Below are 24,082 nucleotides of genomic sequence, written 5' to 3' on the forward strand. Positions count from 1 at the left end.
CGGCAGTTACATGAAAGCCGCAAGCTTTCACAAGCAAATACATGACTGATATCACGCCGACTTTCTGATTACATTTATGATTATCATGTAGAATCTATAGCTCTACGTACCTTTATCTTATGTCGTTTCACAACACATGTTCTGACAGGAGGACTGTCTTTGGATCCGGCATAGCTACTAGTAGACCCCCTCCAGAATACTGGCAGTGTTGCCAGATTGGGAGGAATCCCGCCCAGAATGGGCGGTTTCAAGTGCATTTTGGTGGGTTTTGAACATATTTTGGGCTGGAAAACGTCAGCAGTATCTGGCAACAGATACTGCTGACGTTTTCCAGCCCAAAATATGTTCAAAACCCACCAAAATGCACTTGAAACCGCTCAACTGGGCGGGAAACCTCCCAATCTGGCAACACTGTGTAGGCACTGCTGATGGTAGTAACACATGTTTGTGCTGAACTGAACACCCAAGAGATTCTTTTAAGATGGGAAGGGTGTCAAAACAATCCAAATCGAAGTGTTCAGAGCACAGGACGGATGTTGGTGAGGGGTCCTACTTGTCACAAGTGCGCCTGACTTGCTTCACCCACTTCGCATGCAGCTCGGGATCTCTGGGAAACTTGAATAAACTTACCCCATCCTTGTAGGTTTTGGAGCAAAAGCCGGCAACACAACACGAAGGCATAATAACTATATATATAATGTATAATAATAATACTAATAATGACAAACTGAACACCTGTCGCATCAACAACAAACTGGTAAGTTAGGAGGAAGGTTCTTTCGCTGACGTCATATAGCTCCTCCTCCTCTTTCGTCTCCTGGGTGCTGCAGCCCTGTCAAATTTGCCCAAATAGCCGCGTTTATCATCATAACTTGTAAAATAGGCGCCTTCGTGAATTAATATATGGATCATCGGGAATTACTTATGTTATAAAACATCGCCAAAGATGTCAAAAACGTGTCATCAGCACTTTAAGGCATATCTTAGAGGACAGATCATTGCCCACAGTACATATACTAGGAAAGTCCACCAAAATAACATCACAGATCTGTCCTCTCGAATTAAAGCTTTGGATAGCCTTATATCTAGCTCTCCAACCCCTGATAGGATGAAAGCGAGAGTTAGCTTACAGACTGAAGCTGATCTATTAACTACTGTGGCAAAAAGGCTAATCTTTAAGTCCCGTAGTCGATTTTATGAAGAGGGTGATAAACCTTCCAAACTATTGGCGTCAAAAAGCAGCATCCCATGTCATTTCACAAATTAGATTACCTGATGGTGTATTAAGTGAGGATCATCAAACCATCAACAATAATTTTAAAGAGTTCTACTCCAAATTATATTCGTCAGATTTAGATCTAGATCAGCAACAATTTGACACTTTTTTTTCTGTAACTTAAACATCCCCACTATTGACTCTGACACAGAAGAAAAATTAGAACAACCTATCACTATAGAAGAAATCATCACTGCAATAACGTCTCTACAAAGTGGTAAAGCCCCTGGTCCTGACGGATTCCCCAACGAATTTTATAAAAAATTTAAGGAACAATTGGCCCCACTTCTTCTTTCAGTTTATAAAGAATCGGTAAAAGAGTTTTCCCACCCACACTCCGTCAATCATCCATCACACTACTACTGAAGAAAAACAAGGATCCACTTGATTGCGCATCATACAGACCCATCAGTTTAACAAACTGTGATGGTAAAATATTTTCTAAAGTCATTGCACTTCGCCTTGAGTCAGTCCTTCCTTATTTAATATCTGAGGACCAGACTGGATTTATCCAGGATAGGCAGTCCTATTTTAACTTGAGGCGCCTGTTCAATATCATATATACTAAGCCCAATAAACCAACCCCAGAAGCCATTATATCACTTGATGCCGAAAAGGCATTTGACAGGGTCAAGTGGGATTATCTCTTCCATACACTGCGAAGATTTGGATTTGGCCGCAAGTTTATTAAATTGATTAAGTTGATATACACAGATCCAACTGCATCAGTTTGCACCAATTCAATCTCTTCTGATTATTTTTCTCTTCACAGAGGTACCAAACAAGGTGACCCATTAAGTCCATTACTTTTCGTTTTAGCTATAGAGCCATTGTCAATAGCTTTAAGAAACAATGGTAACATAAAAAGGTATAGAACGAGGGGGCCTAACCCACACTGTCTCACTATATGCTGATGACCTATTATTGTACATCACCAACCCCATCACAGGTATACCTGAGGTCCTAACTGTCCTGGAAAACTTTGGAAAAATATCAGGCTACAAACTCAATTATAGTAAAAGCGAGTACTTTCCCATTAACAAAGGTGCTGAAACATATCCAAACCTACCATTTAAGCTCTCAATTCACTCCTTTACATACCTGGGGGTAAAGGTTACCAAATCATACCATCATCTTTAAGAATAATTTTGCTGCTCTTCTAGAACATACCAAAACAAACATCAAACACTGGTCCACCCTACCGTTATCTCTCATCAGGAGAATAAATTCTGTAAAGATGAATGTAATACTTAAATATCTATCTATTTCAAGCTATACCTATTTTCATACCACTTTCATTTTTTAAGTTGTTCAATCAGGCTGTTTCCCCTTTTATTTGGCATAATAAATCAGTACACATACGGAAAGAATTTTTGGAGAGACGAAAAACCTGTGGTGGACTCTTTCCCAAATCTTCGTTTATATTATTGGGCTGCAAACCTGAATACTATCTCCCCATGGTTAAAGGACTGGAATGGCAGGTACCCAGCATGGCTTCAGATTGAACAAGCTACAAGTCGTCCTTACTCACTTCCCGCTTTACTCTGCGCATCTTTGCCATCAGTTGTTAATAATGTGAGTGGAAATGTAATTGTTACCCAATCATTACATATCTTGAAGCAATTTAAGAAATGCTTGGGTGCCCAGAACATGTCCTTCTTTTCGCCTATAGCGAATAACCTTTTCCGCCCATCTTTGTTAGACAGGGGCTTCCAGACCTGGCATGATAAAGGTATCCATAGCATTACACACATCACATTATCTCTAGCCGCTTTATCCTTCTACAGGGTCGCAGGCAAGCTGGAGCCTATCCCAGCTGACTACGGGCGAAAGGCGGGGTACACCCTGGACAAGTCGCCAGGTCATCACAGGGCTGACACATAGACACAGACAACCATTCACACTCACATTCACACCTACGGTCAATTTAGAGTCACCAGTTAACCTAACCTGCATGTCTTTGGACTGTGGGGGAAACCGGAGCACCCGGAGGAAACCCACGCGGACACGGGGAGAACATGCAAACTCCACACAGAAAGGCCCTCGCCGGCCCCGGGGCTCGAACCCAGGACCTTCTTGCTGTGAGGCGACAGCGCTAACCACTACACCACCGTGCCGCCTCCATAGCATTAGCGATTTGTATATTGATAATACTTTTGCAAGTTTTGAACAACTGCCCACAAAATATGAACTGACTAATACTCATTTCTTTCGCTATTTACAAGTCAGGGATTTTGTAAGCAAGAAATTTGCCAATTTTCCAAATACCCCTCCTTTGTCCTGTTTCGACCATCTTTTAAAGGTCAATCTGTTTAAGAAAGGTAGGGTGTCAATAATTTATTCTGCAATAATGGATACACTTAGTCCCTCTGTTTCCCACATCCGGGAACAATGGGGAAATTACATGGGGATCCCACTTTCAAATGAAGAATGGGATATGGCTTTGCTGAGGATCCATTCGTCTTCTATCTGTTCAAGACATGCCTTGAGCCAGTTTAAGGTCTTACATAGGCTACACTTTTCTAAAGTTAGACTAGCCAAAATATTTCCAGATATAAACACTACTTGTGACAGGTGCAAACAGGCCCCAGCCACCAACTACCATATGCTATGGTCTTGTCCAAAACTGTCATCTTTCTGGGATTCCTTTTTTGAGACAATCTCTAAGGCATATAATTGTAATTTTCAGCCCTGTCCTAAAATTGGCATCTTTGGTGTTGCATCATGTACAGATGGGTCTAGTCTTCCAGCTTACCTTCAGAGGGTTATTGCCTTTTTTTCTTTGGCACGCCTAGCTAACATTCTCTTTAAATGGAAGGATTCAAATCCTCCAACAAATAAATCAATGGATCAGAGATGTTATGTTAAATATAAAGCTGGAAAAGATTAGATGCACTCTGAATGGCTCTGTTAATAAGTTTTACAAAATGTGGGACCCTTTCATACAATATGTGAATTTGTTACCTGGCCTGGAACTGTGAGCATATATCACTTGCTTATACTTATTGTATTTACTATCCATCTTGCTGATATGTCAAATTATACAATGGAGCACCAATCTTTTTTTTTTCTTCTGTAGTTGATTTTTGTTTGTGTATGTGTTTTGTTGTTTTTTGTTTCTTCTTGTCTGTCCTGAGTAACATCTTTTGGTGTGGTCATCATTTTGTCCACAAAGCATTGTAAAATCTTTAATTGCATTGTGAATTTAATGACAAAAACACCATAAATAAAATGTTAAAAAAAACCAAAACAATTGATTAACATAGACGCGGCACACGCTTAATATGCGGCGGCTTTAGTTGACGGGGTGTCTGAATCTTCGCTTCATATATATTTTTTATTTTCAACTAGCCAGCCGGGCTGGCTAGTGACAGGAATTATCCGCCAAATGACAAAGTAAGTTGCCTCGGGCCACCGGACCACCACAAATTTCGAGCCCTGGATTGTGTCACGGCATAGATCTGGAGAAGGGTACAGAAAAATTGCTGCAGCTTTACAGGTCCCAAAGAGCACAGTGGCCACCATCATTTGCATAGAAGTTTGGAACCACCAAGAACCTTCCTAGATCTGGACGCCCAGCCAAACTGAGCGATCGGGGAAGACAGGCCTTGGCCAGGGAGGTGAGCAGGAACCTGAGGGTCACTCTGACAGAGCTCCAGTGTATCCTTGTGGAGATGGGAGAACCTTTCAGAAGATCAACCATCCAGGCAGCACTCCACAAATCAGGCCTTTATGGTAGAGTGGCCAGACAGAAGCCACTCCTTAGTAAAAGGCACATGACAGCCCATTTGGAATTTGCCAAAAGGCACCTAAAGGACTCTCAAACCATGGGGGGGGAGGGGGGGGGAAGAAAGATTCTCTGGTCTGATGAAACCAAAATTGAACTTTTTAGCCTGAATACCAAGCATCACATCTAGAGGAAACCAGGCACCGCTCATCACCTGGCTAATGCCATCCCTACAGCGAAGCATGGCAGTGGCAGAATCATGATGTGGGGATGTTTTTCAGCAGCGCGAACAGGGCGACTAGTCCTGATAGAGGGAAAGATGAATGCAGCCAAGTACACCAAGATCCTTGAAGAAAACCTACTCTAGAGCGCTCTGGACCTCAGACTGAGGTCCTTTGGGTTTACCTTCCAACATAACCCAAAGCACACAGCCAAGAGAACAAAGGAGTGGCTTCAGAGAAAGTATCTGAATGTCCTTGAGTGGCCCAGCCAGAGCCCAGACCTGAATCCAATTGAACATCTGTGGAAGGAGCTGAAAATGGCTGTGTACCAATGCTCCCCATCCAACCTGATGGAGCTTGCAAGGATATGCCAAGAGGAACAGGCAAAAATGTCCAGAAACAAGTGTCCCAAGCTCATAGCTTCTTTCCCAAGACGCCTTGAAGCCGTAATTGCTGCCAAAGGTGCATCAACCAATATTAGCTAAGGGTGTGTCCAGATATATAACCCCCAAATAACCTATTTTTGTCAGTAAAATAAAATTACATATTTTCTAAAAACTTGCTTTCACTTTTGTCATTATGGGCCATTTTGTGACAAAAAATTAACTCAATCTATTGTAGAATAAGTCTGTAACATAATAAAATGTGGAGAAGGTGAAAGAGGTGTGCAGACATTCCGGCTTGACTGTATATGGATTCAAGAAAGATTTACCTTTGCTCTCTCCATTAAATTTCTTTTCTTCTCTGCGCAACTGTGTATCAAACTCCCGATCAAACTCCATCTGAAGCATCTGAGCCAACATCAGGTCACTGGATGTATCTGTATCCTGCTGAATACCAGCAAAGTCCAAGTCACTGAAAAGTACAAAACATATCCATGAAGAAAGCATGTTCAGTTTGAGATGATTCTGGGTTACATGCATCCTACAGAAGTGTAAGACAAAGTTTCCATACAACTTTTCTGACTTCACTTGCAGCGTTCATCTGATTTTAGCAGGATGACATGATTTGTGTCAATAGAGCTAATTTATCAAGCTGAACACGAACGGCTTTATTCATAATTCGCTTGTAGGAGCATTCACACAAGAAATTTGGTTTTCGTTACAATCCCATAATTTCATGAAAATGTAAATGTATTCTAATCATGGTCCCGAGTGTGTGAGAATTTATGCATAAGACTAACTCATCTAAACCATCAAGTATAAATTATCTAATTTGCATGGGTTACAGTACAGTTACAGTGCTGTTCACGTAAAACTTATTACTTGAGGGATTTGTTTTTCCTCTGAATAAATCTATTTCAATTATAGGTTAGATTTTCCTGCGGGAGATGACACGACTTCAAAAGGTGGATTTTTTTTTCTAACCCCCCCCCTTTTTTTAACACTAACCTTTATAAGGGGTGCCAGTAATTGTGGAGAACACAGTGTGTACAGAATATACATAATAAATACTGCTTAGAGCATTTAGTATACACCCTTATCCAGAGCTACAGGGAGTGCTTCATTGTCTCCATCCATAGCACAGCCTCATGCTAGATTACGACAATCATGCTAAAATACCATCAAGAATGTATTGTGAAACTAAATCATGTTATATTATTGGCACTGATTAAAGAGGAAATGGACTTTGCACAGGTAACAACTCCTCAACGGGGTGCACAGGTGAAACAGTCCAAAACAGGGGACTGTCAGTCGGGGTGAAGCATGGTGGGGATGTTACGTGTCCTGGTACTGTCACAATTCCCGTGAAAGCTCATCTGGAATCCTGAAACCAAACGGCTAACAGAGCTCTGGCAACCCATCCCACCAGGGATCCATCACTAGTGGTGCAACTTCCTGCCAGCCCTAATCATCTTGCTCTCTTGCTTGCCACTTGGACAATCAACTAGTAAAGTGGTGTGAGTGAAGATTGCGCACCCCCACTATTGCTGCATACAGTATAGAGCTGTGCAATATATCGTATTTTTATCACGATATCAATATTGGTGTCAAACGATATCAAAATTCATAATATCGATATGAAACGATTTTTTGTCATTTATCGAAAGGGACGTGCACAGTCAGGAAATACATTCTCCTCAAGATGAGCCATTGAAGGCCGCACAATGGTTCGGCGTGGCAGCGAAGGGGTTAAGTAAAATGCGGCGGGTGATACGTCATGGACGTCAGAACTGTCAGAACTAGCTATGGTGAGGAAAAAGTCTGGAGTTTCTCACGCTCTCCTCAGTCACCATTCCCGCTGAAGAGAAGATTGCAAGGGCGCGCAAGATGGGAGATGAGGGGAAACGTCCTCAGCTTGTTGACAAAAAAGGGAGGAAAACTTCGGTGATATGGGACCATTTTGGCTTTGAGGAGGCCGACGAGGAGCAGAAACGAGCAATGTGCCAGATTTGCGGTAAGGTCGTTTCTGCTCCTCTTGGCAACACCTCCAATCTATTCAGTCACATAAGAGTAAGCCATAAAGTGGTTCACGATGAAACACTTGGAAAAATCCAAAAAACATTGTTAATATGTTGTTCGATTTGCTTGCTAATAGTTATAATAATACAATTAACATATATTTACGTCATATTTTTGGATGTGGGACTGGGTAATGTAAAAATGGCATCTACGGAAGAAAACAAGCACAACAATATTAGCACATATCCAGCTTGCTAGCTGTGTTAGATGTGTTAAACCGTGTGGATTTAAGTGGAATAATTGCGAGTCGTCCTGTGGTCAAGGCAGCGTTTGAAGGTAAGGCAATTTGGTTATTAATGTTGCCCGCCGCGGCATGTTTACTTGGGTTCATTTGATTTTGACTTGTGCATCTGCAGCTAGCATCATGCTTTGAAGTAGGTTCTGCTAAGGACGGGTTTATTGCGCGATGTAGACGGACTCGGATGTAATTACATTGTTTTTAAAATTCCGTGCGCTTAAAACGGTGTCCCCCTGCTAATCATGTAGCCCTAATCATGTGTTGCTTTTACTTTTCTTAATGGCGAGTGAAATATCTCTGCAAATGGTATTTCAATGCTGACATGCCAAAAAGATAGTGGAGTCCACATTTGGAAGATGAAGGAAGAGAAGCCTGATGCTTGAAAATAGATCGCTTAATCCACAACGCATATCTGTATTTGAGACATAACCTGCAACTAGTGGGGATGTTTTGGAATGACTGTGCATAGGGTGTTTTTGGCCACAGAACACTAACCCACAGTAGTAGGAGTACTACTGGGTTCGTGGATTTTGTCTGTTGACTGAGCGAAGCATGGTGTTTGCCTTGTGCCATTTCACGTAGCATCTAGCCGCAGTGCCACCTACACTTTCACTGAAAGTCTTTCAGGGAATGTTTACATGCCGCTGAGCTATTTTCATGTATGTTAATTCTTAAGGACTTGTCTCTATATTGTGCGTGTTTAATGTTGGTGTCTTAACAACACACAAGCTTACGTTGTAGTCTGTGTGTGTGTGTGTGTGTGTGTGTGTGTGTGTGTGTGTGTGTGTGAGAGAGTGAGAGAGAGAGAGATTTTATCCTTGGCTGGCTATGAGCCAGTGTGGACGTTACGCAGTAATCACTGGTAATACCAGTGCTGGCTCCATCCTCTGTGATCGGAAATGTTGAGTGAGGAGAACGTGAGCCTTGAGCAGGCTATAGGACCTATGCAAAGTACGTGCTTGCACAGTAAATAGTTTAAGTAAAAGGCGTTTCAGGGTACAACGGGAAGGGTTGACAGGTAGCCTATGAGGCCTGTACTATAAAAATGTGGCCCGGTGCCTCGGGTGTTGATGATCGGGGCTTTAAAAAAAGGTGTATAAATATCGTTTTAAAAATCGCGATATCAATATTTACTGAAAAAATCGTGATATTGATTTTTTTCCAATATCGAGCAGCCCTAATACAGTATATGATCAAATGCACTTAAAATAGGAAATATAAAAGAATACAAATAAAAATGAAATGATATCCTAAAGATAATATAAAAACTTTAAATATTATACACGAAAAATAATTAAAAGCTAAATTTATGTGTTTTAAGTAAAGATTTAAAACTACATAAATTATCAGCATCTCTAACTTTGGCAGCATGTTCCAAAGCTTTGGAGCTGCCGATACAAATGCCATATCGCCTAATGTCTTTTTAGTTATGAACGGTAATGGTTTCAATAAAAACTCATTATTAGATCTTAAACTATACTTAGACACCTCTTTGATCTCAAACTAGATATTATAATTAGGGGCACAGCCCTTAATGGCTTTAAAAGTAATGACTAAAATTTTAAAATTAATCCTTAATCTAACTGGCAGCCAGTGCAAGGAACGTAAAATTGTTGTAAATATGAAAAAATCTAGGAACAATACAAATTAGGCTGCCTGCTGCATTCTGAACTCTTTGAAGCTTATTTAAATGAACAACAGGCAGCCCATAAAGAAGGCTATTACAATAATCTATTCTGCCCATAATCAATTAAACGATTAAAGAATACAATTAAAAAAATAAAGGAAGAAAGAAAGCCAATTAAAGAGTACAAATAAAACTAGACCGGACAATTCCCCGGGGGAAATTGAGAGAGGATGCAGTGCGCGAAGCAATTCGGTCACACATGTTTGCTGGCCGTGAATGTGTGACCTGCAATGATGTTTCAATGCAATGATTATGTGTGTGATTGAGACAGCAGCCCCCCCCCCCGTCACTCACTGCTCCCAGTCGGCATGGCGACGGGCCTGAGAAAGCACAGAGTGACACATAATCTTGTCAGTTTTTGGCTGATTTTTGCTCAGGATCAGGCCTCGAACAATGACAAATAACTCGACACCGAAAGCAGCTATTCACAAAATTCTTTCACAGTGAGCGCTAGAAGGGTCTCCTGAATAAACTGATGTAATTTTTTGTCTGTAGTCTTAAAAATGAGGACAGTAGACCGACTTAAAAATGACTGACTTTTCTGTCACGTTTATAATGGGTGTCAATGAGCTAAGACACACAAGGTCTTGAATTTTGTGCTGTGTTTTACGAAGGACCAGGCCTCGAACAATGACAAATAACTCGACAACGGAAGCAGCTATTCACAAAATTCTTTCACAGTGAGCGCTAGAAGGGTCTCCTGAATAAAATGATGTATTTTTTTTGTCTGTAGTGTTAAAAATAAGGACGCTAGAGCGAGTTAAAGATGACTGACTTTTCTGTCACGTTTATAATGGGTGTCAATGAGGCCATTCAGCTGCCCTCTTCTCAGTTTGAGGCTTCTCATTCAAAAACTGTAAATCCTATCGTTTAGGTAGACACATTGTGTGAATCAGGACAAGTTTTCCTACTACTTTTGAGAAAATCAAGTCTGTAGAGTGAAATTTGTGGCTGAAAACACAGTTTAAGCGAGAAAGTTTGAGCTTTTTTTCCAAACTCTCTCCACTCTAAGTTAACGAGCTTCACTGGTGTGTAACGCAATAGACACCCATTCAAAAGCCGGATTTTCTCCCGGAACCCACATGGCGTTTGAGCCGGGACTGATCTGAAAAAGTGTAGAACCTAGCAGAAAAGTTGAATGCCAGATCCACAGAGGAGAAGTTTTCCTACGTTTTAGAGTTTGAATCACGTCTCTAGGTGAAAGCATGCCAGAGCAGCGGACGTTTGAAAAACGTTGAAAAAGTGCTTTTTTTTTCAATTAATTCCATAGAAATGAATGGGGGTTTTTTTCGACGATTTTTTCGCGACTACGTCGCGAAAAAATCGTATTCTGTAGAGAAAAGTAATAGCATAGCGAGTCCGATCGAGCCGCACGTTTTGATATATTGTTTGTCTGTGTGCAACGTACGGTTATTGAGTTATTCGAAATCGAAATTTGCGTAGGAGGAAGAAGAAGAAGAAGAAGAAACACGTAGAAGAACAATAGTTGCAGTGCTTTGCACTGCATCCTAACTAGTCATTCAATTACAATGTGTCACCATTTAAATAGAAGACGGGTCAGCCTGTCCATGCATAGCTGCAAGAGACTCTCATCGTGCATGTTTCCAGCCCTCCTTCTACTTGATCTTTTATGGAGTTTTGTTAGTGTGACTTTACAGATCAACATATATATACACACACACACACACACACGAGTATGAGGAAAATCAACGTTTCCTCACAAACTTTTAAAACAAGTGTACTATATTACAACTCCAACAGTTTTATACTGATGATATTTTTAGTCCATGACCTACCAAACCAATATCAGGATGTATTTATTGACAGAGACTTCAAACCACTTTTGTAAGGCACTCTGGATAAGGGTGTCTGCCAAACCTCATAAATGGAAAAGAGGCTCAATGTTTGGCTCTGTAGAAGAGAGCTGGTGGTAAAACAGCATAAAATGCTACTAGAGTAAAGCAGACCAATAAAATAGCCTGTGGCCCTTAGAGACTCACTCAGGGCAGGTGCGGAAGGAGTTGCCTTCTTCCTGTAGCTGCTTGGCCAGCTGTTCACTCATCACATCTGTCAGGGAACAAGTGGCCACTGCCACATTTACAGTACCCCACGGGCTCTAAAAATTAAAGAAAAAAAAAAGTTATTGTAAACATATCACACAGTACACCCAGAGTGCTGTGCAGGCAGTTGAGACAAAAAAAAAAAAAAAAAAAAAAAAACACCCACACCTTTTACAGAATATTCAAATGGGCTACCATTTCCATGTATAAAAAGAAGAAACCAGGTTGGATAGATAAACAAAATACTGAAATGAAACAAAAAACTAAATGTTCTAAATAAAGTAACAATCGTAGTAATAACCACCACAACTGAATTAGAGTCATTTGAGTAAACCAACTATGCCAGACTTGGCTTGACCGGCAGTTTGCATCCATATTTTTAAACAAATCTCAAGATGGTTTTAATAAGTATTTAGTTTCACACTCCTGAGTATTTTGACACCACTTTTTCTTCAACACAGGACATAACTACTATGACTTTACAAAATATATGCTCATTTGTGTGTCCAAAAACATTAACAGCAGCCCTCGGTGGACAATTTTAGTGAGACTGCATTAGATACTAGTGTCCCCCTACCTAAACCTACCATTCACGTTTTGTGGCAACAGCTCAAATGGTAACCATGTCAAATGCCTACTGAAATCTGATAGGCCAGTAAGGACCTTTACTTTTACTTCTGGCCTCAGTCAGTCAAATTCTGACTATAAATAACATCCATCCATCCAATAAGGATCATGTTTTTAATAATTACAGACATGGACAAATTTGTTGGTACCTTTCCATGAAGGGGAAAAAAAAAAGAACCCCCAACATACACGTTGTCAAAACTCTCTCTGAAATAACTTAAAACTGACAAAAGTTAATGGCATCCATCATTGTTTATTTCCCCCCTCCTTGAATTGCCACCTTAATGTGGTGGAGAGGTTTGAGTGCCTCAGTGATTCTAGGACCCATGTTGTCAGGGGCATTTGCCCCTGGTAGGGTCTCCCAAGGCACACAGGACCTAGATGAGAGGTCAGACTAAGAGCGGTTCTCCCCAGTGGTCACAGCACAGAGGGGGTCCCATGTCCCTTTTGTCACCAGTGTTCTGAGCATGCCAGCCTGGTTGACAGTAAAATATGGGGGTACCTAGCGCTTGGGCGGAGGAGCTGCAGCACACAAAGGCTACAATGCCTATGCCCAAGCCAATGGCCAGCTAGGAAAAGGTGATGGGCAGGCTACCATATATAGGATGGATGAGGGTCTCAACTCCTTGGAGAGACACCCCAACGACCGCCTGCCTAGATCAGTCCCTGCTTGGATTAGCTCACTGACCTTACATTTGACCACCCCTCCGGCATGGGGTGTGGATGATTTGCGTCTCTTGGTCCACACTGCACCACTTGCCATTGGGGGACGCAAGTACGGAAGAGGGCAGCCTACTTACCCACAGCCCTAGGCCAGCAACCTTTGGTTGTGGAACTTCATACCCGCTACAGACTCGAGACAACGCATGACATCTATGCGTTGTATGTCTGGGCAGCACCTGCGCACTAACGATGGGCCGAGGGCAAAGCCACAAGGAACCCATAACCCTGATGTGCCCAAACGTGCCCGCAACAACTACATGAGGCAGATCAAACTCGCCTTGTGGAACGTCAGGACTTAACACCAAACTGACTGTTTACAAAGCATTTGTCCTTCCTACCTTGCTATATGGAAGTGAAACCTGGCCTATGCTAGAACACCTGCATATGCTGGAAATGTTCTACCAACGCTCTCTACACCATCTACTCAACATCAAGTGGTGGCATCATATACAGTGGTGGGCAAAAGTTTACATACCCCAACAGAATGTTTCGTTTCTTGCCTATTTCTAAGAGAAATTGAATGATAATACACAAAAACCTTTATTTCACTTGTGGTTAATGGTTGGCTGAAGCTATTTATTGCATTCATTACTGCGTTTACTCTTTGAAAACCATGAAAACAAAAACTACCTAAATGACCCTGATCAAAAGTTTACATACCCTTGTGAATTGGCCTGAAAACCTGTACACAATTTGACATAAACAGGACTGAATGGCAATTAAAGTCAACTACCTTCACCTGTGATCTGTTTTCTTCTAATTAGTGGGTGAAAATAAAAGTAAATTGCTGGACTTTTGAGAGAACCTTTTATCCCTCATCCAGTGCTGCGCGTCATCTTTGAGATTGAGCCATGGGAAAATCAAAGGAATTGTCAAAGGACCTGCGTGAAAAGGTAGTTGAACTTTATAAATCAGGGAAGGGATAAAAGAAAATAAAGCAATTAAAAATGTCAGTCAGCACTGTTCAAACAATAATCAAGAAGTAGAAAGTCAGGGGCTCTGTAGACACCAAAGCCCGTTCAGGTAGACCAAGAAAAATTTCACCCACCACTGCTAGAAGAATTGTGCGTGATGTAAAGAAGAAGCCCCAAATAACATCTGGCGAACTTCGAGATTCTCTGAAACAAGTTGATGTGGATGTTTCAAAGAGTACAATTAGGAGACTCTTGAGAAGAAATGGACTGCATGGGAGAGTTGCCAGAAGAAAGCCCCTTCTACGCAAATGCCACAAAGAAGCCCGTCTACGATATGCCAGACTGTACAGAGACACACCCCAAACCTTCTGGCAAAAAGTTGTGTGGAGCGATGAGACCAAAATTGAACTTTTTGGGCACAACACTAAACGCTACATCTGGCGAGGAATCAACAAGGCCTATGATGAAAAGTACACTATTCCCACAGTGAAACATGGTGGTGGATCTCTGATGTTTTGGGGATGTGTGAACTACAAAGGCACTGGAAATTTGGTAAGAGTTGATGGCAGGATGAATGCAGTCACTTATCAAAAAATACTGGAGGAAAATCTACACGCCTCAGCCCGGAAGCTGCGCATAGGACGAACTTGGACATTCCAGCATGACAATGATCCAAAACACAAGGCCAAATCAACTTGTCAGTAGAGTTGCAAAATTCCGGGAATTTTCGGGAAAAGACTGGAAATTTTGAAAGTGGACATCAATTAAGTAAGTAGAAAAAAATATTGTAGCATAATCTTGGTTAAAAGAGGCAGATTTATGGGAATAAAGTTGTGCATAGCACGCTGTTACTCACTCACATGGACAAAACATGTTATTTTCTCAGGAGCCATTGAAGCCACACCCCTTACATGCATTTTGCATCCCTCTATCACATGCACAATAACTTCTAGAATTCTGAAGAGCTAGAACTGTTTTAAATACAAACTGCTGAGATCACACATTACAGACAAAGGACTACATGCCATCAAGTAAGTTTTGAGGATGTTTGAGGATGATTTTTTATCTATTATGGTATTTAAGTAAAAATGAAAAGGTATAGTAGAATAAATCTAGTGCTAATTTACTTGTAAATTAGAATTGTGCCATTTCATTGAAGTAGTTAGCTTGTGATGCTAGTTACAGCAAATTGTGCTAGCTTAAAGGCGTCGTGCGGTAATTTCAGCAATCAGGCTATATCGTGTCAAAATGTCGGGTTTGGTGGGTTATTCAAGCCCCTCGGTTTCCCGCGATCTCAGTGTCACGATGTGCCCGCTACAAGCATTTAAAGTTGACGCGCACAGCCAAATTTAGGCAGCCAGCCGTTAACTAGGTCAACTTATGTGTGACGTCATACCAGTAACCTCCCTTGGGTGATGCTGGCCTGTCCCCATGTTTTCTCTATAGCGTGCGTTTACCAGAGTTGTTTACATTGTGGATTTTGTGGATTTATTCAGTTTGTGGATAGTTTTGAACACTCAAAACACTATGAAATGATGTATTAATATTCTGTGATACAAAATGCCTAATCGGTGTATTGTGTTTGGCTGTAACAACGAACACTGAACACTATTTGTGACTGTTATCAATGGATCTGATTTCAAGGTCATGGCTAGGTATTGATAGAAAAAAATTATTTTTTTAAAAACACATTGTGGCAGCGGGGGCGTGGTCAAGCGCCGGTCTGTGACAGGAGGGCGGAGCCAGGGAAGGTGAGTGGCAGAATCATTACACCTGACGGTAATTAACCTGTGTTTTGTGTGTTTTCCCAGTCACCGCGCCCTATTTAAGGAGGCAGAGCAGAGAAGAGCTCATCCCGGGACAAGAACACAGTGTGTGTGTTTCGCTATCAGATTAAAACTGGCGGTTATACTGAAAGGTCTGGCAATAAAAAGCCTATTTGCATCTGAAGCGTTGTCCTGCCGTCCTCTGTGCTCCACCCACACTTCAGAGAGCTCTACAGTGGTGCCAAAACCCGGGACAAGGTGGAGCACCAACCTCGCAGCCCCATGGAATCCTCCCCGTTCGCGGACCTGGTCCACGCCCTCGCCACGGCTCAGCAAAGCCAGCACCAGGCGCTCGTCACGCTCCGAAAGGAGCAGGGGCGGCGCTTTGAAGCCGTGGTGCTGGCCCAGCAGAAAGATCGCGAGGCGTTCCGGCATCTCCTCGCGTCGGCGGGGTCCACCAGCGCCCCGGCTGCGGGCCCGTCTCCCCTCACCGTGACCAAGATGGGCCCGCAGGACGACCCTGAGGCTTTCGTCACATTGTTCGAGCAGGTCGCCGAAGCCTCGGGGTGGCCGATGGAGCAGCGCGCCTCCTCCCCCTCCTGACGGGAGAGGCGCAGCTGGCCGCGCTATAACTCCTCGCCGGCTGGCCTACGCGGACCTTCGCCGGGCCGTCCTCCAGCGCGCGGAAGCGCTGGCGCTGTTGTTCTGGCGTGCGCCCCACGCGCTGGAGGACGGCCCGGCAAAGGTCCGCGTAGGCCAGCCGGCGAGGAGTTATAGTGCAGCCAGCTGCGCCCCTCCCGTCAGGAGGGGGAGGAGGCGCGCCGCGCGCTGCTCCATCGGCCACCCCGAGGCTTCGGCGACCTGCTCGAACAATGTGAGAAACGCCAGTTTTAATCTGATAGCGAAACACACACTGTGTTCTTGTCCCGGGATGAGCTCTTCTCTGCTCTCCCTCTGCCTCCTTAAATAGGGCGTGGTGACTGGGAAAACACACAAAACACAGGTTAATTACCGTCAGGTGTAATGATTCTGCCACTCACCTTCCCTGGCTCCGCCCTCCTGTCACAGACCGGCGCTTGACCACGCCCCCGCTGCCACACACGTTTTAAGTGTTTCTATGTATCAATCATTAATTGTACAAAATGATTTTCATACATTTATGTATTTGTCATATCTTTCCTTGTCACATGAAGTGTTGTCTTGATAACACATGTGGCACATAATTTTAGCAAATGGATGACAGAAGATTAATTGAAAGATTTATGCCACAGAGCTGCCTTTAACTAATAATTATCACTTATTACTGACAATTGTATGTTTACTAAACAATACAATACAAAGCTCAATACTCCCAACCTATAACATACTGAATATCAAGTTAAAATCAACCGCAATAAAAGGAAAATGATGAAAACTGGAATATCAAGGGGTCTACTGTATCAGAAGGCCCACTGCATTTCGCAAGATCGCAAGCTGTCAAGTTGCTAGAATTCAATCTTTCTAGCTATACTTTCACCCCCTACAGCTATCAGTATTACACATAATCATAGATTAATCACACAGCATTCTAATTCAAGTGAAAATGGTCTTTAAAAATACACATAAGTAGTGATTTAGTCAGAGAAACCAACCAAAACAAGTCTTCAAGTCGCCGGTCGTCTTCATTCTCGTCTTCGTTTCTGTCGTCGTCAGAACTGTCCTCATTTTCTTCTGAAGATGAGCGCTCAGGTTCAAATCTGTAAGGCTGGATACCACCAGGACATTCAGCTGTCAAAATCTCTACTTGTGGGCCATTTTCTTCTTCTGTATCGGTAAAATCAAAGCTAATTTCCTCAGCATCGCTCCTATTTTCTGGTGTGTCCGTCATTTCAAATGCACCGAGTGGTTACTGGTATGACGTCACGCAGCTGTTCCATTGACCGAGAGGGGGCGCTGCGAACGCGGAAAATTTCAAGTGATGGGCATGATCAAATAAGGACCGATTACAACCGCGGGAAGCTTTTGAAAAATCGACGGTCAATTTATTTCGAATCTCGAAAGCATTCTGGTGCAGAATAATGCGACTTTTATCGCCACTGCGTGACGCCTTTAATGGGAAACCAGATAAGCTAAATGAAAGCTTCCTATGAACATTTCATGTAAGAAAACTAAATTTAATGCTAGCTTACTGGTAAAAATAAATGTAAATGTAAGATAATTAGAACATTTCATTGAATAAATTCTCATGCTAGCTAGCTACAGCAAAATGTGTTAGTGCTAGTTTAATGGGACATCAGATGTGCTAAAATGTTAACTGTGTAAATGTTTTGTCATCTTATTTCACAGAAAAATGCCACGCGTGCTATCCAATGTGTGGAGGCATTTCACACCTGTGACGGTAGACAGGAAATCTTTGTTCATGTGCAAATATTGTGCCAAGAAATATGTTAAGAATGCTACGGGGGGCATCGTGGCTCAGGTGGTTAAGGCGCCATACCATGAATGCGGGCGACCCGGGTTCGATTCCGGCCCGAGGTCATTTCCCGATCCCTTCCCGTCTCTCTCTCTCCCGCTCATTTCCTGTCTCTACACTGTCCTATCCAATAAAGGTGCAAAAAGCCCAAAAAAATATCTTTTAAAAAAAAAAAAAAAAAGAATGCTACGAAAATGCAGAATCATATTTTGCAATGCTCCAAATGTACAAAGGCAACAACAAATGCAGCAGGTGAAAATTCATCTATTGCATCAGATTCTTCTGATACCGTTTCATTGGTTCTTGGACCCTCAGGCCTCAGAAGGTACTTTGACTCCATGGATGAGCAAAGTCAGAGAAATGCTGATGAATGTTTAGCTCGAGCGATCTATGCAACATCCTCACCTCTGATGTTGTCTGCCAATGTCTACTGGAAGAGATTTTTTTAATGTAATCCGACCAGCATTCACTCCCCCAACCAGACATGCACTATCCACTCATTTGCTGGATGAAGAGTACAACAGAGTGCAAACAAAGGTTAAACAAACCATCGACAATGCAGACTGCATTTCCATCATCTCTGATAATAATAAATAAATATATATATAAAATAATTCCCCTAAATTACCGTAATTCCAGTGCTTTTTTTTTTTTTTGAAAATTCCCAAAATTCCTGTACCAAAGTTTCCATGGAAACTTTCCGGGAATTTTCCGCCCCTTTGCAACCCTACTTGTCAGTGGCTACAACAGCATAAAGTGAAGGTCTTAGAGTGGCCATCTCAGTCTCCTGACCTCAACATTATTGAGCCACTCTGGGGAGACCTCAAACATGCAGTCCATGCAAGACAGCCCCAGACTTTACAGGAACTGGAGGCTTTTTGCCAAGAAGAATGGGCAGCTTTACCATCTGAAAAGATGAAGAGACTCATTGACAACTCTCACAAAAGACTTCAAGCTGTTATTGATGTTAAAGGGGGAAATACACAGTATTAAGAATTGGGGTATGTAAACTTTTGATCAGTCTCATTTGTGTAGTTTTTTTGTTGTCATAATGGTTTTAAAAAAAAAAAAAAAAAAAAAAAAAAGAGTTAACATTTGACATTTTCTTGACAATAATTGGCTTCAGCCAACCATTAACCACAAGTGAAATAAAGGTTTTTGTGTATTATCATTCAATTTCTCTTAGAAATAGCCAAGAAACAAAACATTCTGTTGGGGTATGTAAACTTTTGCCCACCACTGTAACAAATACTGAGGTCCTCAGAAGAGCCAATTGCACCACCATTGAGACAATTATAAAGAACCAGTCGTCTCCGATGGTTAGGTCACGTTTGCAGAATGGACGATGAATGTATTCCCAAGAAACTGCTGTTTGGGGAACTAGCCCACAGGAAAAGATCAAGGGGCTGTCCTAAGAAAAAAAAAAAGGAAGGATTGCGCAAAGGAAGACTTGATGTGTGGTTTTGACAACTGGCATCATCTAACAGCTAACCTTGATACATGGCTCTCCAAGACAAGACATGGTAAGGTTCTGATTGAAGCTTACCTGACACAGTGAGCGGAGACGCGACGCCAACGACGTCACAACCAGGTCCCCACTCAGACGTGATGTGGACCGCAGTCAGTAATTGTTTATTCCATGTTTAATACAACTCAGACTTTACTTTTGATTCAATGGATTTTGATTTTACATACCAAAACAAATGAAAAAGGCATGGAGCAAAAAAGAAAAAAAAAATAATAAAAAACAAGCGGCCTCGACGGGCCCTTGCGCCAGCGGCCAAAGGGGGGCGGGGGCATGCGTCCCCGCGAAATACCTTCCACAGCTTCTTCGGCAAGAGACATTACTCCCACAATGGCGACAAAGCACAGAATTGGACACATGGCAACAATAGGGTCTCGCACTGTACGGTGCTCGGGGCCTAATAATAATAATAATAATAATAATAATAATAATAATCCTTCAAAAACAATAGGGTCTCGCATTGAACGGTGCTCGGGCCCTAATAATAATAATAACTAGAAACTATATGCCAAGCAGGCACCTTAATGCGAGAGGCAAAAATCACAACACGTTAGGGGGCGCTATAGAGGCCCTGAGGCCCGCCTGGATCTGGGCTTCTGGTTCTCAGTAGCGGTGGCAGTCTAAGAAAAAGGAGCCAAATTTCGTGCGTTGTCGACCATGGCAAGCGCCCCAATAAGGGTCTTGTAAAGAGTTTGCTTGCCAAGTTTGACAAATCAGAAGCTGCAATACCAGCACCCCCAGGGGCGAAAGTGCACAAAATTTGGCGTACATGTCAGGTGAGCTATGAAGAGTTTGCGTATGAAGTTTGATGACAATTGAGTAAATAGAAGATGAGATATAGATTTTTGAAGAATAAATTTTTTGGTTTTTCCCATGTCAGTAGGTGGCGCTATGCTGTACATGAGCGATTATGAGTTGGAGAAATAAGTGTCTACAACAGCAACGCACTATCACAAGGTAGTGGTGTGAAGGAAAAGCATTATGGAATTATTTACCAAAAACCCGTTGTGGAGCAATTGCGTCGGCCAAAAACAGCGCCCCCCATGGACGAAAATTCCCAAAATGTGGTATACATGACATGGGAGGTAGGAAGAGGGTGGCCGTGAAGTTTGACCAAATTTGAGGAAAGATTGGAATTTTTGCCCAAAAATAGCGCCCCCAGTGGCGAAATATCACAGAAATTGGGTAACATGTCAGAAGCCCAATGAGTGATTTGCGTGTGAAGTATGAGCAGTTTTGAGCAATCAGAAGATTTGTTATGAATTTTTAAGCATGTAAAATTTTGCATTGAAAATTGATTGACGTATAACTTCTGAACGGTTTATGCTACGTGAAACGTATTTAGTAACTTTTGTCAGCCATGTCTGTAGATGATGTGTATCAATTTTGGTGACATTCCTATGAACGGTCTAGGAGGAGTTGCGCCGTCTTCGTGGCCATGCATTTCGCACAAAAGTGAAATTAGCTCACTTCCTGTTGGGCGTGGCTAATGCATTGGCATTACATTTTTGTCCGGCTTAGTGAGATACATATGCGTACCAAATGGCATGCCACTACTACAAACTACATGGCAACCAGGCACCTTAATGCGGGAGGCCAAAATCACAACGAGTTAGGGGGCGCTATAGAGGCCCTGAGGCCCGCCTGGATCTGGGCTTCTGGTTCTCAGTAGCGGTGGCAGTCTAAGAAAAAGGAGCCAAATTTCGTGCGTTGTCGACCATGGCAAGCGCCCCAATAAGGGTCTTGTAAAGAGTTTGCTTGCCAAGTTTGACAAATCAGAAGCTGCAATATCATTTCTGCCATAACCAGCACCCCCAGGGGCGAAAGTGCACAAAATTTGGCGTACATGTCAGGTGAGCTATGAAGAGTTTGCGTATGAAGTTTGATGACAATTGAGTAAATAGAAGATGAGATATAGATTTTTGAAGAATAAATTTTTTGGTTTTTCCCCATGTCAGTAGGTGGCGCTATGCTATACATGAGCGATTATGAGTTGGAAAAATAAGTGTCTACAACAGCAACGCACTATCACAAGGTAGTGGTGTGAAGGAAAAGCATTATGGAATTATTTACCAAAAACCAGTTTTGGAGCAATTGCGTCGGCCAAAAACAGCGCCCCCCATGGACGAAAATTCCCAAAATGTGGTATACATGACATGGGAGGTAGTAAGAGGGTGGCCGTGAAGGTTGACCAAATTTGAGGAAAGATTGGATTTTTTGCCCAAAAATAGCGCCCCCAGTGGCGAAATATCACAGAAATTGGGTAACATGTCAGAAGCCCAATGAGTGATTTGCGTGTGAAGTATGAGCAGTTTTGAGCAATCAGAAGATTTGTTATGAATTTTTAAGCATGTAAAATTTTGCATCGAAAATTGATTGACGTATAACTTCTGAACGGTTTATCCTACGTGAAACGTATTTAGTAACTTTTGTCAGCCATGTCTGTAGATGATGTGTATCAATTTTGGTGACATTCCTATGAACGGTCTAGGAGGAGTTGCGCCGTCTTCGTGGCCATGCATTTCGCACAAAAGTGAAATTACCTCACTTCCTGTTGGGCGTGGCTAATGCATTGGCATTACATTTTTGTCTGGCTTAGTGAGATACATATGCGTACCAAATGGCATGCCACTACTACAAACTACATGGCACCCAGGCACCTTAATGCGGGAGGCCAAAATCACAACGACTTAGGGGGCGCTATAGAGGCCCTGAGCCCCGGCCAAGTTTGGGCTTTTGGTTCTGAGTAGCGGTGGCAATTCTCGGAACTGGTGCCAAATTTCGTGCGTTTTCGCCCATGGCAAGCGCCCCGAAAATGGCCCAACAGCGGAGAAAAATAAAGAAGAAGAAGAGTGAACTCTTACAAGAACAATAGGGCCTTCGCCCATTCGGGCTCGGGCCCTAAAAAATGGTACCCTTAACTTAATATTTTGTTTCACAGCCTTTAGCAGCAATCGCTGCTAAAAAGCAATCTTTATAGCCCCCAGTGAGACTTCTACATCTGCCAACAGATAGTTTGGCAGACTCTTCCTGAGCAAACTGCTCCAGCTATCTCAGGTTTGAAGGGTACACACTGCGTGTTTCAGCTCTTTTCAGAGATGCTTGCTAGGATTCAGATCGGCGCTTGTAGAAGGCCACTTCAGAATAGTCCAATGTTTTGTTCTTTGCCATTCTTAAGTGCTTTTAGCTGTGCGTTTTAGGTCTTTATCCTGTTGAAGGACTCATGACACCGAGCTTTCTGAAACTTGGTAGTACATTTCGCTCCAGAATGCCTTGATAGTCTTGAGATTTCATTGTGCCTTGCACAGATTCAAGACACCCCATACCAGATGCAGCAAAGCAGCCCCAAATCATAACCGAGCCTCCTCAGTGTTTCACAGTAGGTATGGTGTTCTTTTCTTTGAAAGCTTCATCTTTTCTTCTGTGGACATAGAGCTGATGTGACTTGTCAGTAAGTTTTGCCAGATGACTGACCCCTTACTAGTTCTTTTAGAAACCAATTCGTCCACTTCCATTTTTAATTTGTCGCTGAAATTGACAGAGCTTACACGGTAGCCTATGCAAAATCAGCGATTGCACGAACTGAGTCAGCGCTGTAAACCAGAACCAGGAAATCTTCCCGCCGGCAGTGTTGCCAGATACTGCTGACGTTTTCCAGCCCAAAATATGTTCAAAACCCGCCAAAACGCACTTAAAACCGCCCAATCTGGCAACACAACCGAAACTAGAAAATCTTCCCGGAAGTTCCTTTCAGCACCGAGATGTCACTCGGGATTGGTTGGCGAGTGTGTGACGTTATTGTTTTCTTTACCCTTAGGCAGCCTTTCACGTTACTGCCTGAGGGACAGGGAGAAAACCACCGGAAAAGGTTTTAAACACAACAAAACACGAAACGAACGCAAGTCGGAAGATGACCATAAAATACTCGATAGTTACGATATAATAATTTTATGTATCGCGCACAGAATTTTCGGCGATATATCAAGTATATTCGATATATCGCACTGCCCTAGTCCCATGGTACTTAAACTTCTTAATACAATTTGCAACTGTAGTCACAGGAACATCAAGCTACTTGGTGATAGTCTTCTAGCCTTTGCCTTTAACACGCTTGTCTATAATTTTTCATACTATCATAGTCGCCACTGAAGTCCACTCAATCCTTGTGTACCGTCAATGGATCGGTCACTCGTCAAACAGTCCGCCAAAATCCAAGTAGGGAATGGCTGAGCATAGCTGTCAGTCAAACACAAGTTACCCAATGGGAATGCATTCCTGGACAGCCCACCCACACGTGAAGTTTGTGCCAAAACTGCAAGCAAAAAGTCAGGGAGCACAAACGAGAAAGCTGGAATCGCAACCAAAATAAATTACGTCAAACAAAACTGAGAAAGACGCGGAACA

The 24,082-nt window shown here is 42.5% G+C and overlaps 1 protein-coding gene across 1 annotated transcript in view; it reads right to left on the reverse strand.

The window, feature by feature from the left end:
- riok3 (RIO kinase 3 (yeast)) overlaps window positions 1–24,082 on the reverse strand; it is a 149,491-nt gene that overhangs the window by 123,781 nt on the left and 1,628 nt on the right. Inside the window, exons 2-3 of the mRNA XM_060921405.1 lie at window positions 11,612–11,727; window positions 5,937–6,079 (exon numbers count right to left, since the gene is read on the reverse strand). Coding sequence (XP_060777388.1) covers window positions 5,937–6,079; window positions 11,612–11,727 — 259 coding nt within the window. The remainder of the gene's footprint in view (window positions 1–5,936; window positions 6,080–11,611; window positions 11,728–24,082) is intronic.

The sequence above is a fragment of the Neoarius graeffei genome, chromosome 5, assembly GCF_027579695.1.
Source record: "Neoarius graeffei isolate fNeoGra1 chromosome 5, fNeoGra1.pri, whole genome shotgun sequence".
Lineage (NCBI taxonomy): Eukaryota > Metazoa > Chordata > Actinopteri > Siluriformes > Ariidae > Neoarius > Neoarius graeffei.